The 16,359-nt window shown below is 24.2% G+C and overlaps 2 protein-coding genes across 2 annotated transcripts; both read left to right on the top strand.

Moving 5' to 3' along the window:
- The first annotated feature begins 1,402 nt into the window (after nucleotides 1–1,402).
- Nucleotides 1,403–9,148, top strand: LOC127285979 (WD repeat-containing protein 3). The gene is made up of 14 exons (XM_051312222.1): nucleotides 1,403–1,785; nucleotides 2,180–2,389; nucleotides 3,192–3,389; nucleotides 3,482–3,640; nucleotides 3,826–4,031; nucleotides 4,121–4,274; nucleotides 4,603–4,793; nucleotides 6,317–6,512; nucleotides 6,645–6,872; nucleotides 7,280–7,549; nucleotides 7,709–7,951; nucleotides 8,200–8,366; nucleotides 8,556–8,775; nucleotides 8,916–9,148. Exons 1-14 carry the CDS (start codon nucleotides 1,615–1,617, stop codon nucleotides 9,078–9,080), a joined length of 2,778 nt encoding a protein of 925 aa, XP_051168179.1. The 5' UTR covers nucleotides 1,403–1,614; the 3' UTR covers nucleotides 9,081–9,148.
- A 655-nt stretch (nucleotides 9,149–9,803) lies between these two features.
- LOC127285981 (programmed cell death protein 2-like) lies at nucleotides 9,804–16,356 on the top strand. The gene is made up of 4 exons (XM_051312224.1): nucleotides 9,804–10,389; nucleotides 10,733–11,169; nucleotides 14,151–14,609; nucleotides 14,832–16,356. Exons 1-4 carry the CDS (start codon nucleotides 10,279–10,281, stop codon nucleotides 15,100–15,102), a joined length of 1,278 nt encoding a protein of 425 aa, XP_051168181.1. The 5' UTR covers nucleotides 9,804–10,278; the 3' UTR covers nucleotides 15,103–16,356.
- Nucleotides 16,357–16,359: the final 3 nt, after the last annotated feature.

A 16,359-nucleotide genomic window follows, 5' to 3' on the forward strand; every position in this document is an offset into this window, starting at 1 on the left:
CATACACAGACGTTGCTTGAGTGGGTCGGTGCTCCAGTAAACAGCGCCAATTCGAGCGAGTGGCCGCTGAATCAACTATGATGTAATACATTATTTTACTATTTATTGCTTATTATTTTTATTATTTTTGCGTTAAGTTATAGTAAATGAGAAGAATAGCGAGATTTCTTATACCAAACTAAATCATTTTTCCAAAATTTTAACCCGAAATCATTTTTTATTTCAGAGAAAGTTTCAAACCACAGAAAAACGTCCTTTACCCACATACCCTTCACGTATAATGAAGTACCGTCAGCGAAAATTGCGAGCGGACGGTAAAGAAAGACCTCATAGAAAATACAAATGGAGCACCAATGAATTTCTAAGTACCCCCCTCCCGCGACTTAAGAAACGTTGGTGGGAAAGAAAGTACATACATAAATACTGCAATATTTTATTTTCGAGTCAGTAAATACTTGTCTTCTGGGTTGTAGGCGTTTAGTAAAATTGATTTTTTTTCGAAAATGAATCGCCCGTCTACAATGCAGCATCTTAGAAGATTGAGTATTTTAATAAGACTAATGTACGAGAAGTTAAGTGCTGCAAAAAAGAAAAACCGTGTGCATGAAATATTTATGCACACGCGAGCTATCGATTTAGCACTGAAGAAACTTGATATAATAAAAAAGCAGTTAGGCATGTAGTCCCTTCTGACAATAATCGGCCCTTTTCAGGGCCAACACATTTTTTTACGTAGAAATAAACTTTCTTTCAAACATTTTGTTATTTGAACATAATTCAAATGTTCACCGCAGGATGAGACGCTTGCTTTTCACCGAACGGTCAATACGTCGAACAGACATAATGTCTAATGGCAAGTTGTCGAATGGTCAAAATGTCGAACAGTCAATACGTCGAACGGTAAAAATGTCGAAAAGCCAAGACGTCGAACAGTCAATACATCGAACGGACAAAACATCGATAAGCCAAAATATCGAAAAACCAAAACACCGAACAGCCAATACGTCGAACGGACAAAATGTCGAAAAATTTTATTGACTTAACTATAATTATACTTGAGTCAATAAAATTTTTCGACATTTTGTCCGTTCGACGTATGGCTGTTTGATGTTTTGTCTGTTCGACGTATTGACCGTTCGGTGAAAAGCAAGCGTCTCACGTCCAATATTAATTTTAAGAAAGCAATTTTTTTACAAAATATTTAATTTTGAACCTTGATTTCTTTAATTATTTAAAAGTGTGCTAATTGAAAGATTTGAATTTGGCGCACCAATAGTGATCCGTTGAAAGAAACGAAAGGTCTCAAGACCCTGTTAAACGTAACAGTGTGAACGCATCATTACTATTTCCACTTCTTATCCTATGATTCCTATCTTAATGAATGAATTACCCATGATCAAAATATTTATAAACGCACGTGGTCAATTTTTGTTTTTACACACGTGTTTTGATTAATATCAAATAAATAATCTCTTATTATTTGCCCCCCCCCCCAATATTATGTAGATAAATTTAATTGTATAAAATAAAATTTAAAACTTATAACTGGTAATAAGTAAATCGACAAATTTTTTATGTATAAATTTATTTTCATGTAAAAAGTTTATCAACAAAATGGGTTTGACGAAACAATATTTGCGTTATATTCCTGCAGGAAATTTAAATATTATCGCTAGTCAAAATTGTAATGTTGTATTTGTGACATTAGAAGGACAAGAAGGTAGATTTGTTGCTGCTGGTGCAAGTGAACATGTTTTTATTTGGGATCTTCGTCTTGGAGAAAAAGTAAGTAGATTTCAATTTTCATTAATAATAATTTTCTCAATTCTTTTATAAATATAGAAAATAATTTTTATAATATTTTTATTTTAATTAATCTACTTAAAATGGTATTATTTATCTTTTAATAGTTATTTATAATTTAAATTCCACTTTTTGTTATTTGTTTATTTTTATATTTTAAAAATGTACAAGCACAACATAACCTGCGTTTTAAAATATTCTTTGCTTATAAAGGACTACAATTACAAATGATGACAAATTATTTTTGTAGAAAAATCTGAATGTATAAAAAATAATTAAAATTCAAGCTACTTTGATAGTGCTATAATTAAATTTTAATTATAATTTTCGAATGAAATTATTTATTCTATAAATTTTACAAAAATAAAAATTATAGGCTCAAGTATTGTCGGGGGAAAAGTCGGATGTTACACATTTGGCAGCATCTCCGAATAAAAGACATATTGCAGTTGGATATGCAGATGGTACAATAAAAACGTTTGATTTACGTTCTGGAGAAAATATTAGTATTTTAGTGGGACATCGTTCTGAAATAACAACATTAGCTTATGATTCATCAGGACATCGACTTGCATCTGGTTCTAAAGTATATTTTATTTGACTAAAATTTACTAATTTATTTAATTTTATTTAAAATTAAAATATACATTTTTTATTTAATTTCTCTAATTTATAGAAATTTCAAAAATTTAATTAAAAAATATATATTAATTTTTTTTTTTAACAATAATTATAGAATTATAAATTGAATAATTAAAATTATTCGATTTCAATCTAAATTTTATTGGTCTAAACATATTTATTAAATTATAATTTTAATTAAACGGAAATTCAATTGATCCAATCTTAAAATTAACGAAATTTCAATTTATTCAAATTTGAATTGATTTAAATTTAAAATTATTCAAATTTTAATTTATCTAAATTTTTATTGATTTCAATTTAAAATTATCTAAATTTTTATTGATTTAATTTTAAAATTATTTTTTTAAAATTATCATAATTTTGATTTATCCAAAATTCAATTTACCCAAATTTTAAACTACTAATGATTTAATGATTTGTGAAAAATTTGAATAGATTGAAATTAGTTATAATTTTTCATCTTATTGTCATTTAATTTCGGTAAATAATTTATTTTTTCATCCATTTTCAAAAAAAAAAAAAAAAAATACTCCATGTTCTAGTGAAAACAGTGAAATGCAGTAGGAAAAAACATTTTTCTAACTTGAAATTATTAGATTTTTATTAAAACCAATTAAATTTAATAAAATTTGTTTGTTAGGGAAAATTTTTTAATATCAGAGAAATTGAAAATTTTGTTCTTGTTACAATCTTGAATAACAATATAATAGAGGAAAAAATTTTAAAAATTCTTTTTTTTTCAGGACACTGACATTATTTTATGGGACGTTGTCGCAGAAACAGGAATATGCAGATTAGTAGGACACAAAGGAGTTATTACAGCTCTTGTATTTATGAAAGATCACAATATTCTAATAAGTTCTAGTAAAGATACATTTGTGAAATTTTGGGATCTCGACACAGAACATAATTTCCGAACAGTTGTTGGTCATGGTTCTGAGGTTCGAAAAAAAAAAACATTAACTATTTTTATGTAATTAAATATTAATCATAAACTTGGAGATTTGATTTTACTTTTTTTTCATGTTCATAGGTGTGGGGTCTTGTTTTAGTGAAAGACGGTAAATATTTAATAACCGGTTGTAGTGACAATGAATTACGAGTTTGGAAAATATTCTTTGTGGATCCCTCAGAAATTGAAATTTCCAATGTATTGAAAAATTTAACTCTTGATAATGAAATAACTGACATGGTAAGCAATAAAAGTTTTATTATTTTACAATAAATTTGGAAAATAATTATTTTATATTTAATTTATTATTAAAAATCCAATTAAACTCACAATTTAATATTTTACTTTTTATTCATTTTTTTTTATTGTAAAATTCAGTTCATGAAGGTAATGATGATAATTTTATTTTAAATTTCTTTTTTTAGAATTATCCATTACGATGTGAAAAAATTGGAAGTATCGCTAGAGCCGGCAAAGGAAGACTCGTTTCTCTTCGAACAGATTTAACGGGAAGAATTGTGACTTGTCATGGAATTGACAATACTGTTGAGCTTTTCTACATTTTATCGGAAGAAGAAGCAAAAGAAAAATTGGCAAAAAGATTAAAAAAGGCGAGGAAGAAAGCTACCGCGTAAGAATAATGGTTCAAACAATTTTTTTTCTCAAATATAATTTTGAATCTCAAGTAAAATTTATTATTTTTTTAATTTTATTTCTCAGAGAAGGATTATCAGAGATTGTCTCTACAGATCTCAGTATAAAAGACGAACTTAAAAGGCTTCCCGCCATTGAGATCAAAGTAGCGAATAATATGAAGCAAAGTAACAAAGTGAAGGCAGTCGATTTAGTTATGGGAAGAGGAGATGAACTAAGGGTACAAAAAATTAATAAATCCTTTTAAATAATAAATATTTTCAAAAATAATATAATATGTTAAATATTTTACATTTGAAAAAATGTAAAAAAAGAAATTTCTAACAAAAATTCAAATACAATATACATAATAAAAACGAATTTTTTAAATATTAAAATTTTCAAACAATTATTATTCATAGAAAAATTTTCTATCAATAGTAATTTTTTTTAAATACAATTTTTTTTTATTTGTTTTAATATTATTTGCTATTATTATTTTATATATCTTCTATGTATTTTTATATTATAATTTCTTTTTTTAATTATAAACAAAATATTTAATACAGGTATGTGTTGCGGGAAATTTCAACAGTATTGAACTTTATTCGACGATAATAACACAAAAGGAGTCAGAAATAAATTTTCTACGATCCTTAACTAGTCATGGACATCGGACAGATGTGCGGGCCATTTGTTTTAGTTCTGATAATTTGGCCTTGGCCACTGCGAGCAGTGATTCTATTAAATTATGGAATAGGTAAATTCAAATTTTTCTTTTTTTTATTTATTTCAGAATATTATTTTCATTAGAAAAAAAAATTCTACATGAATATATTTTTTAAAGTTTTTTTTCAAATTAAAAATATATTTATTTAATAAGATAATAATTAAATATTTTAAATATTAATTTTAGTTTAATTGATAAATTAAATTTTCAATTTTGAATTTATATGATTGTGGGTAAGTCCACGTCAGAAATATTAGAATCTGCAAGTGGTTCTTCGATTTTAATGATACTTGGTAAAATTATAGCTTAATATAAGAGTAATGTGTAAGTAAAAGGAATTTTTAAAATATCTAAAATTGTAGGAGTTATATCACTTTTAATTTTGATACTGCATTTTTTTCTTTCCTTTATATCTCGGTCAATTTTCAACCGATTTTGATGAATCAAAAACGATTTTTTTCAGAAAATTACGTATTTTCAGAAAATTTTAAAATAAAAATAAAATTTTATTATTTAAATAGAAAAAAGTAAAAAACAAAATTTCTTTTAGATTTTTTTTCAATTTCGACCTCTTTTTTTAATTTTTAATTTTTTAATAATATTCCTTTTTATTTTATCTTTAATTTATAAAAAAAAATCATCCTGGAGACTTTTTTAGATCTCGTGATATCGTTCTTTAAATATCCACATCTCAAGAAAACTAGGATCCAGATTTGTGTTTCTACTTTCATTTGTTTTATAATATTATTGTTACAAACTAGAAACTTTCGCGTAATAATGTTTTTATTTTTAAATTACTTGACTAAAACAAGTGAAAATTCAAGCAAATCAATATTTTATTAATAGATTTGAAGCAAAGTTTTTATTTTTTGTAATATTTATAATTTAAAATAAATTGTAATGAAACCTTAACAATGCAACCTGAAATTGTAGCTGAAGTTTTTAGAGCTTTCTTTTAGAGGATTCTAAAACAAATAGTTATTCATAACCATAAATAATTTCAACAAACAAATGAAAGTAATGATAGAAGCAAGTCCTGCGTTTTTCAAATTGATGAAGACTTATAATACTTAAAGGACGATATCACGAGATCTAAAAAAGTCTCCAGGATGATTTTTTTTTTAATTAAAGATAAAATAAAAAGGAATATTATTAAAAAATTAAAAATTAAAAAAAAAAGGTCGAAATTGAAAAAAAATCTAAAAGAAATTTTGTTTTTTACTTTTTTCTATTTAAATAACAAAATTTTATTTTTATTTTAAAATTTTCTGAAAATACGTAATTTTCTGAAAAAAATCGTTTTTGATTCATCAAAATCGGTTGAAAATTGACCGAGATATAAAGGAAAGAAAAAAATGCAGTATCAAAATTAAAAGTGATATAACTCCTACAATTTTAGATATTTTAAAAATTCCTTTTACTTACACATTACTCTTATATAAAGCTATAATTTTACTAAGTATTATTAAAATCGAAGAACCACTTGCAGATTCTGATATTTCTGACGTGGACTTACCCTTGTATAATTTAAAAAAAAAATGTTAATTTCTCAGACCAACTCTGGCATGTTTACGAACAGTCACATGTGGATATGCGTTGACAATGACTTTTGTACCAGGAGATAGACATTTGATTGTTGGAATGAAAGATGGAAAAATGCTTATTGTCGATATTGCTTCGGGCGAAATTTTGGAAGAGATTCCCGCACATTCGAAAGAACTCTGGAGTATAACTTTATTTCCCGATATGGTAATGAAAATAAAAAAAATATTAAAAAAAATTTATACTAAACTTAAAAAATACATAAAAATTGAAATTTATTGGAAAAAATTGAATAATTTTAATAAATATATATATATATTTTTATAAAAATTCTTGCAGAAAGGAATTGCCAGTGGAGGTGGTGATCAGACAGTGAAATTTTGGCAATTTGAACTTATCAACGATCCTGATAGTGAATCGAAAGCAAAAGTTCTCTCAGTTGTTCATTTGCGAACATTAAAATTAGAAGAAAGTGTTTTGTGCGTGAGAATTAGTCCCAATAATAAATTTGTTGCCGTTGCTCTTCTCGATTCGACAGTCAAGATATTTTTCCTTGACACTTTCAAGGTAAATATTATTAATAATAATAATAATAATTTTAATTGTAATCAACATTAATTAGCTGAGGAGAATGGAAATTTTTTGAAAAAAAAACCCTCTGAATTTTTTATTTAGAAATTTTAATTGTAATTTATTTATTTAAATTATACCCTTTATAAAGATAAAGTGAGAAAAAATATTACAAACTAAAAAAAAAGAAAATTATAATAAATTAGCGTGATCGCTACAATTATTAATTATTTTGTTACTATTCAAATTGCAATAAAAAAATGGAATTAAAATTTTAAAGAGAATTAAAAATTCAAGAATAATGTAAATTATTTAAATATAAAGTTGAGGGTTTTTTTTTTTTTGACAAATTTCCATATCCCTAAGCAAATCAATGTTGATAATTTCTTTTTGGAAAATTTTAGTTTTGGATATCACTTTACGGACATAAACTTCCTGTGCTTTGTATGGACATTTCAAGTGATTCAACACTAATTGCCACTGGTTCGGCTGATCGTAATATAAAAATTTGGGGCATGGATCATGGCGATTGTCACAAGTCAATATTTGCACATGATGATTCCGTTACTGGTTTGGCATTTGTGCCAAAGACACATTATTTTTTCACTTGCGGCAAAGATGGAAAAGTTAAGGAATGGGACGCAGATTTATTTCAAAAAATTATAACATTTCAGGTAAAACATTGTTGTTTCAGTGGTTTTGAATTTTAAAAGATTGAATTTCTGTTTCGATTTTCCATTTAACAGAATTTTTCATCAAATTCAGAAAAGTTGATTGTGAGATGAATTTTCTTGCGTATAAAATCTTATATTTCATTTTTTTTTTTTTTTTAGGGACACTCTGGCGAGTCTTGGAATTGTGCAGTTTCGCCAAATGGAATTTTCGCAGCATCCTGCGGATCAGATAAAGTCGTGAGAATTTATGAAAGATCACAAGAAACTCTTGTACTCGAAGATGAAGCCGAGGAAGAGAGAGAACGACAAGAAAATGAATTGGCCACTGGGGAAAATACTGTTGTTCCAGGACAAAAAGCACAAATTTTACCATCAAGAAAAACTGTTTCTAGCGAGAAAGGGGTAAATATTTTTTTTTACAATTTTATTTAATCATCACAAACATTTTATTATATTTCGAAAATTTCGTTCGTTAATTTTTAACTTAAATAATATAATAATAAAAATTATTGAAGAAAATTTTCGATAACTATATAATAAATCATCGAGATAAGATTATTATAATATAATATTTATGAATATTTTGTTTTATATTCAATTTATTGTTTCAGTATTTAATTATTCGATTTTATTTTCTTTCTGTATTACAGGCGGATTTACTATTAGAATGCATTGAATTATCAAAAGAATACGAAGAACAACTTAAAACAATTGTACCTCCAAATCCTCCGCCTCCATTACCTTTGCAAATGCAAATGTATCAATGCGAAACGGTGGAAGACTATCTTTTAGAAACTGTGAAACGAATTCGTGCAAGGTAAGAAAAAAAAAGAAACATTAATTCTTTCTCAATAATCAATGCAAATTTTATTTATAATTTTTTGGAATTCTAATAATTTTAGTTTTACAAAATTTAAAACATACTTTTTAATGGGAAATAATATTTGTTTCTTTCAAAAATTTATATATATAGAAGAAATTATGAATTTTTAAATTTTCATTTCAGCGATTTGGAGGAGGCTTTGTATGTTTTGCCATTTTCTGTAGCGTGTGACATTTTAGAAATGTTGCCAAAATTACTGAAAAGAAAATATCAGGCGGAAATAGTATCAAGATTGGCTCTCACTCTTATACAAACTCACTATAATTCAATTATTGCTAGTAATCTTTTTTCGACAGTGGAGGAAATTAAGAATCTTGCTATCGAACAAATCACCACACTGAGGGTCAGTATTGGTACTCACAATTGTAATTTTTTTTTTACAATTAATTATATCTTTCTTTAAATTGAATATTTACCATTTAAATTCAGAGTTTCATGTGAGAATAAATACTAATTGCTTTTTTTAAAAAAAAAAAAAAACAGGATACAATTGGATTTAATCTTTATGGAATGCTTCACACACGTCATTCAATTGAGGAAAAAGAGGGAATTCAATTATTTAAAGATGCAACTTTTAAACGAAAAGAGAAACAGAAAATAAGAAGAAACAAAGAACGAGCACAAAAACGAGCTCTTATGACTTTGTAAAAACTTAATCAGCAATCAATAAAGTGTAAATAATACGTTTTTAAATATTAAATCATTTATTCATTGTATTTTCTAATTTTGTTAATATCTTTCTTTGTGTAGATGAAATTTAATTTTTGTAAAATTTCAGATACAATAAAAGGAAAAAATAAGTGAAAAAAATAATTTAATTAAAAAAAAGGTTAATTACTTTTTGAAAGATTTTTTTTTAATTTTCCAAAATCCATAATTGGAAATTGAAAAGTTTTATTTATAAAATTTTTTGAATTCAAAATAAAAATTCTATAAAGATTTTATTCGAGTCAAATTCAATAATTTGTTTTTCCTTACTAATAATTCCACTTACAGTGAGTATTTAATTTTTATTAAATAATTAAATTGTACCATTTACGAGATTTATTTAAAATAAATTAGGAAAAATGTTCAATTATGCAATAAAAATCAAAGAATCTTTTATTAAGTATATAAATAATTATAACTTTAACAATTTCAAAGCATTTAATAAAAAAAAAATAATTATTATTAATTTTTGAACTTGAAATAAATTATTTTTCAAAAATAAATACATAATAAATTTGCAGAATATTTTTGAACCAAATAGTATAAGTGCTGAAAATTTATGATGTGTTTCAAAATTATTTTACACACAATTTATGTAACATAAAATAAAAAATACAAATCTACACATTTAGAAAAATTATCGCTGTAATTTATTAAAACCCTCCATTAAGTTTCAATATTTCTTTTTTAAATAACTATTACAAAATCGACACAGGAAATTGCAGAGAGTAACAAAAAAAAAGTCGCATCATAAACACGTGGAGTACATAACCTTAAAATGTTTATCTCTCGCGAGGATTATTAAAGATAGGAGAAAAGTAAAACAAATCCTTTTTTTTTTAGAGAATAAATTTCTTTGTGTTTACGTGAAATCCTTTGACGTGTGTTTTTCTACAATCAAACTTAGAAAATCGATAAATACACGAGGAAAAAGCGCAAGCGTAAAACGCCTGTCGACGCAAACATATAGAAAATACATGACAATTTCCTCAGCTGTCATTTGCAAAACAAGGTGTTTTTGTGAAACAATTCAAAGTGTCAATTGTTACTAACTTATATAGTCTTCCATCAAAAATTTAATATTTCATTTTTTTGTTTTCTTTTAATAATTAAAAAAAAAATATCTTTATTCTAACAAATGGCTTTTGACAAAAGAACGAAAATTTATCTTGGATTTGAGGATGAATATGTTACTGACAAGAATCGAAGTCTCGTCAATTTCATGACTGATAAAATCGGTGGAAAACCAGTAAGTTAGAAAGAAAATGATTCTTTACATAAATATTAATTTGTAGATCTCTTTTTTTCTAATTTCAATGTTTATATGCGAATTAATTCCTATACCTTGTTTTTTTTTTTTATTAAAAATTATACAGTAAAAGTTTTGTCAATTTAAGTTATTAATAATAATAGTAAATTTATTTTTAAACAAACAGTTTATAATTATTAATTATTGAAAATATTTTTTGAAATAATTAATGTCAATTGATTTATTTAATTGAAATAGTTAATTTTTTCTATATTACCAATTCTATATAAAAATAATTTTCAACACCCAAACGCAAATTTTCACAATATTATTTGAACTCCAGGATTGGCATAATGACAAAACAATATCGTCCCCACAATGTCGATTGTGTGGATTGCATCAAATTTTGGCATTGCAAATTTATGCACCATTAGAAAATTCCAAATATCATCGAACACTTTATATTTTTGCGTGTACAAATCCAAATTGTTGGAATCACAATGAGAGTTGGACTTGTTTAAAAGTTCAATCTCTCGATGAATCAACAAATTCCGAATCAATGGAATGTGGAAGTTTAGCAATTCCACCGACAACAAGTTGGTTACCCGACGAGGATGATTGGGGTGATACATGGAATGATAATGGATCTGAACCAAATGGAAATAATATGCTACAAAATGATCCAAATAAATTTACATTCAATACTCAACATTCAAGTTTCGAGGACGATTTCAATGTTGATTTTTCTGATCTTAGGGTGGACGATCCTAATGCAAACAGGTATTTTTTAAAATTTCCGACTTTTTTCGACTTATTTTAATAAAATGCAACACTTTTTCGACTTTTTTTTTACCTTTTTTTAAAAAAAATTTTAAACAAAATACGTTTTTTTTTTAATACACAATGCAGATCTTCTTTATTTTAATTATTTAAGGGTCAAACCATTATATTTCAACTAAAGTGGTCGCTGACTAATTTTTAAAAATTATAATACTTTGCAGGAATGATTTTGAAGTTATCAAGATCACGAAATGAAAAGAATTTTATTAAAAATTTAAATATTTATTGTAAAATATGAATTTAAAGTATATGAGGTGCTAAAAACTGTCAATTTTTTAGCCATTAGAAAATATGCAAAAAAACATAGAATTTACCATAAAAATAAAAAAAAATTATTGGAATTTACTAAGAATGAATAAATTTATCATTATCAATTGATATAATTATTTAAAGATGTGAAGTAATATATAAAATATGATTTCCAAGTGCACCTGTCAAATAACCTAATTTTGCGATTTTTATTCATTAATTATAAAAAATAGAAAACATTAAATTAAATAAAAACTTACCAAATATGAAGTTCTTGCCATAAACTTTTAGAATTTCTTTGCACTTTTCTTCTTTTCTATTCATAAGTATGAAAAATTTTAAAAATAAAATAGCTACTTTGTCTATTTTCACTATTTTTGAAAGTCAATAACTTTCTTGGAGAAAAATGAAAAAATATGGGGTTTCGAAAATTATTTAAATACACACTACATATACATTCACTGAAAATTTCGCATTGGTCCCGAAGCTATTTTCGAAGATAAAGTAAATTAAAAATTTCGTATTTTTTAGGCTATATGGACATGGATTTTAAATCAATGTGAAGGTGGTTCACTGGTGACGACAAACTTCACATTGATTTAATACCTTTAAAACCCATGTCAATATAGCCTAAAAAATACGAAATTTTTAATTATATTTAATTATATCAATTGATAATGATAAATTTATTCATTCTTAGTAAATTCCAATAATTTTTTTTTATTTTTATGGTAAATTCTATGTTTTTTTGCATATTTTCTAATGGCTAAAAAATTGACAGTTTTTAGCACCTCATATACTTTAAATTCATATTTTACAATAAATATTTAAATTTTTAATAAAATTCTTTTCATTTCGTGATCTTGATAACTTCAAAATCATTCCTGCAAAGTATTATAATTTTTAAAAATTAGTCAGCGACCACTTTAGTTGAAATATAATGGTTTGACCCTTAACAAAATTTTCAACTAAAATTCTTCACTAAATTAATTATTTTTTTAATAATTTTAATGAAATTCTTCAAAAAAATTCAATTATATTAAACTATTTTTCAATTAAAATTTTTATGATATTTAATAATTGTTTATAATTTTTAAAAAAATTAGCAAATAAAATTACCAAAAATTTTTTATTCAAAATCACATCAAATTTAATTATTTGCATTTCAATTATTTTTAATCATTTTCATAAAATATTCTTCGAAAATTCAATTATCTGAAAGCATTTTTCAATAAAAAAACTTTTGGAATTCAAATTTTGTATATGATATCTAATAAATTCTTCATCAAAAGAAATGACTAGAAATTTCTCTTATTATAATTATTATCTGAAATTTAACATAATCTTTTGAAATTCAATTATTTTCCAAAATTTCAATTTAAAAGCTTCTAAAATTTAATTATTTCTATAATTTTCCATCTAAAATTTTTTGAAATTTAATCATTTCAATAATTATAACTCTCCTGAAATTCAATTATTTTTAATAATTTTTATAATATAAAATATATTATAAAATATATATATAATATGTACATTTTCAATAAATAAATAAATAAATATAAATCATTAAAAATTTCAAATTAAAAATCACTTGAAGTTCTATTAATTTCAAAAATCTAAATTATAAATCTTTGAAAATTCAATTACTTTTAAAAAATGTTATCTAAAATTATTTCACAAATTATTTTTATAGTTCTGTAAAATTTAATTATTTTCTGTAAATTAACAAAATCTTTCTTGAAATTCAATTATTTCTAAAAATTTCAACTTTAACTCTTTCAAAATTATTATTTAAAAAAAATTTTTTTTTTAAATCTGTAAATTTCTTAAATCAGACTTTAAAAAATTATAAAAATGGAACTTTAAGAATTTTGTTAAAAATTTGTCCTAATTAAATAAAATTTTGAAAATTTGTCTTATAATTAGTTCAATTTTGAAATATTCGAAATAAACTTTCTTAATAATATTTTTATATAATTATTCTCATGTAAAATAAAACAGTTAATTAAACAAATATTTAATTAATAACTTCTTTTTTTTATTCGTACTTAAAGAAGTTGCAAAAAAAATTTCGTTCATTTGAACGTTCAAAACTTTTGGCTCATATAACAGTTATTTAAAGTAAAATATTCATTAACCAATTAAATTTTGTTAAAATAAAAAAAAATCGACTTTTCGACTTTTTTTCGAATATAAATTGACTAAAACGACTTTTTTTGTGCCTTAAAGTTAATTGGAGACCTGGATAAATAAAAAAAGGCTGTTTAAGGTTGTCAATTAAAAAAAAAAAAATTTTTTAAATAAAAAAATAAATAAAAAAATAAATAAAAAAATAAATAAAAAAATAAAATTTAAAATTGTAATATACTATGGGAAATTGAAGAACAGTTCATTTATTAATAATTTTTAAAATAAAACTCGAAATTTTCAAAAACTAAAAATTTAAACTTCTGTCGCAATTTTTATTATCATTTTTAATTTATTATCATTTTTAAAATGTTCAAAAAAAATTTTTTCTTTTAATTTTCATAATTCACAATAATTTTAGATCCCAAATAATGTCAGAAAAAAAATCGGTGACAACTTTAATCGAAATATAATGGATTGACCCTAATATTTGAATAATTATAATTAATTTGATTAAAAAATAAAATAATTTTGTTAATTTTCAGTCCAGCAAGTGTTGAATCCCCAGTTGGAGGTGGAGCTGTTGGAAAAGTTGATTCTCTTCATGCAACTGCTGAAATTGAAGGCGAAGAAAGTGAAGTTGTTTGCATTGATACACCAACACAACCACAATGCGACCTAATTAGTTTATTACATGAAGTCACACCATTGCCCGTTCATCATGCCGATTCTAGAAGTTCATTAAATTTTACCGAAATTTTCATCTCCATGATTGAAGAATATTCCCAAACGGAAGTGCCTCAACATGTTCGCGATCTATTTCTCGAGTATCAACAAAATGATCCCGATTCACTTTTATCTGAATCATCATCGGCCGATTTAAAAACAACAACAACAGAAACAACTGGTGTTGAGAAATATGAGAAAAGCATTCCAAAACATGGCGATGAAATGTTTCACGAACTCATTACACGAATACAAGAAAATCCTGGACAAATATTGAGGTAAAAAATTCATTATTATCTCCCTCAATTTATTTATTTGATTTTTATAAAATTCTATAGTCACAAATTTGAATTTTGATCTTCAACTACTTAAAATTAAATAATTAAATACATAAATAATTAAAAAACAATAAATTAATAAAATTAAATTAAGTTTTTCATTTGATTTTGAGAATTTTTTGTTTAATTAAAAAAAAATTTAATAATTAATAAATTTTTAAGATACTCGAGAAATAACAGCGCGCCATTATTGCTCTATCCAATGGGAGGATGTGTGGGACGATGTCGACATTGTGGCGAAGAAATGACATTTGAACTACAAATTTTGCCAACAATTATTCAAAAATTGAGGTTACAACCACGCAATGATTTGAAATTAAATTTTCAAATTGAATTTGGAACCATTTTGGTGTTTACATGTGTGAGAAGTTGTTGGTCACCCACTGATTCCTATCGTGAAGAACACATCATTGTTCAAGCGGAAAGACTGTAATAACATTATATTATTATAATATAAATTAGACAAAATTTTCAACGTTTTTCAAGTTACACAAAACTATTAGACAAGAAAAAAAGACAAAAAAAAAAAAAATTGTTAATTACAATATTGCCGTCATAAACCAAGTTCCGTCCAGTGTACAACGGATCTGGGGAGAAAAAAAGAAAACAATGAAATTTCTTTGTGCTCATTAATTAATATTCGTTAGTATACAAAAAAAAAAAGAAAGGAAAAAGAAAACATATTTTTGCGCTTTGATCTTCTAGAAAAATTTTGTTGCTCTTACAATTTTTCTATAATTCATTAAAATTAATTTATTGATTTAATGAAATTTATTTTTTATTCTATTTTTCTGATATTCGGATAATTAATTTATTGTTTAAATAATTAACAAAATAGATACTGCATTTTTTTGAAATTAAAAACATTTTTTTATGGTCTATGAAAAATACTAATTAATCTATAAGATGGAATTTTAAATTTAAAAAAACTTTTTTTTTTAACAAAAGTGCAATAAACTTTTATTAAAAAATAAAAAAAAGAAATGGAAATTTCACACAACTCTATCTTTGACATCTTTATGAACTGAATTTTTGGAACGTTCCTAATTGACGGCAGATATTTTCTAGAAAAATATTTAAAAGAAATTCAACTTTGATTGATTTTTACCGACAGATGCAATAAAAAAAAAAAAATTCCAGTACACATGGAATAAACATGATTCTTCCGCAAGCATCTGTGATAATTATTTATTATTTTCAAATATTAAATAAAGAATTTTACGTCTTTTTTTTGCTCATTATAAAAAATAATTCTTAAATAGATAAAAAAAGAAATTATTTTTTTATTTTATTTTTAATTGCAATAGAAATGCATTAGAGAATATTTTTTGCATTTTTTTAAAAAGTTGCCTATATTAAAAAATAAATATAAAAGCAAAATTCATAAATTTATTTCTAGATGACAAATTTTTGTCATTGTAAAATGATTTTCTACTAGAAATTCAAGTATACCTGTATTATATATTTGAATTTAATGAAATATCTACGAAAAAAGTTGTTTTTAAAGCTTTGATTGAGCGAATTTTCTTAAGGCCGTCATTCCTATTGTTTTTACATAAAAAAAATTATGTATATATATATAAGTAGATTTCACGTGTTAAATTTTAGCGCAATTTATTACATTACATTTCATATTTACAACCTGTGTTGTTATGTAATTAAATAAATAATTACTTTCTTGACTTAATTC

Source organism: Leptopilina boulardi, unplaced genomic scaffold (assembly GCF_019393585.1).
Source record: "Leptopilina boulardi isolate dan_hultmark-lab unplaced genomic scaffold, ZJU_Lbou_2.1 LbouV2_342, whole genome shotgun sequence".
In the NCBI taxonomy this organism is placed as follows: Eukaryota; Metazoa; Arthropoda; class Insecta; order Hymenoptera; family Figitidae; genus Leptopilina; species Leptopilina boulardi.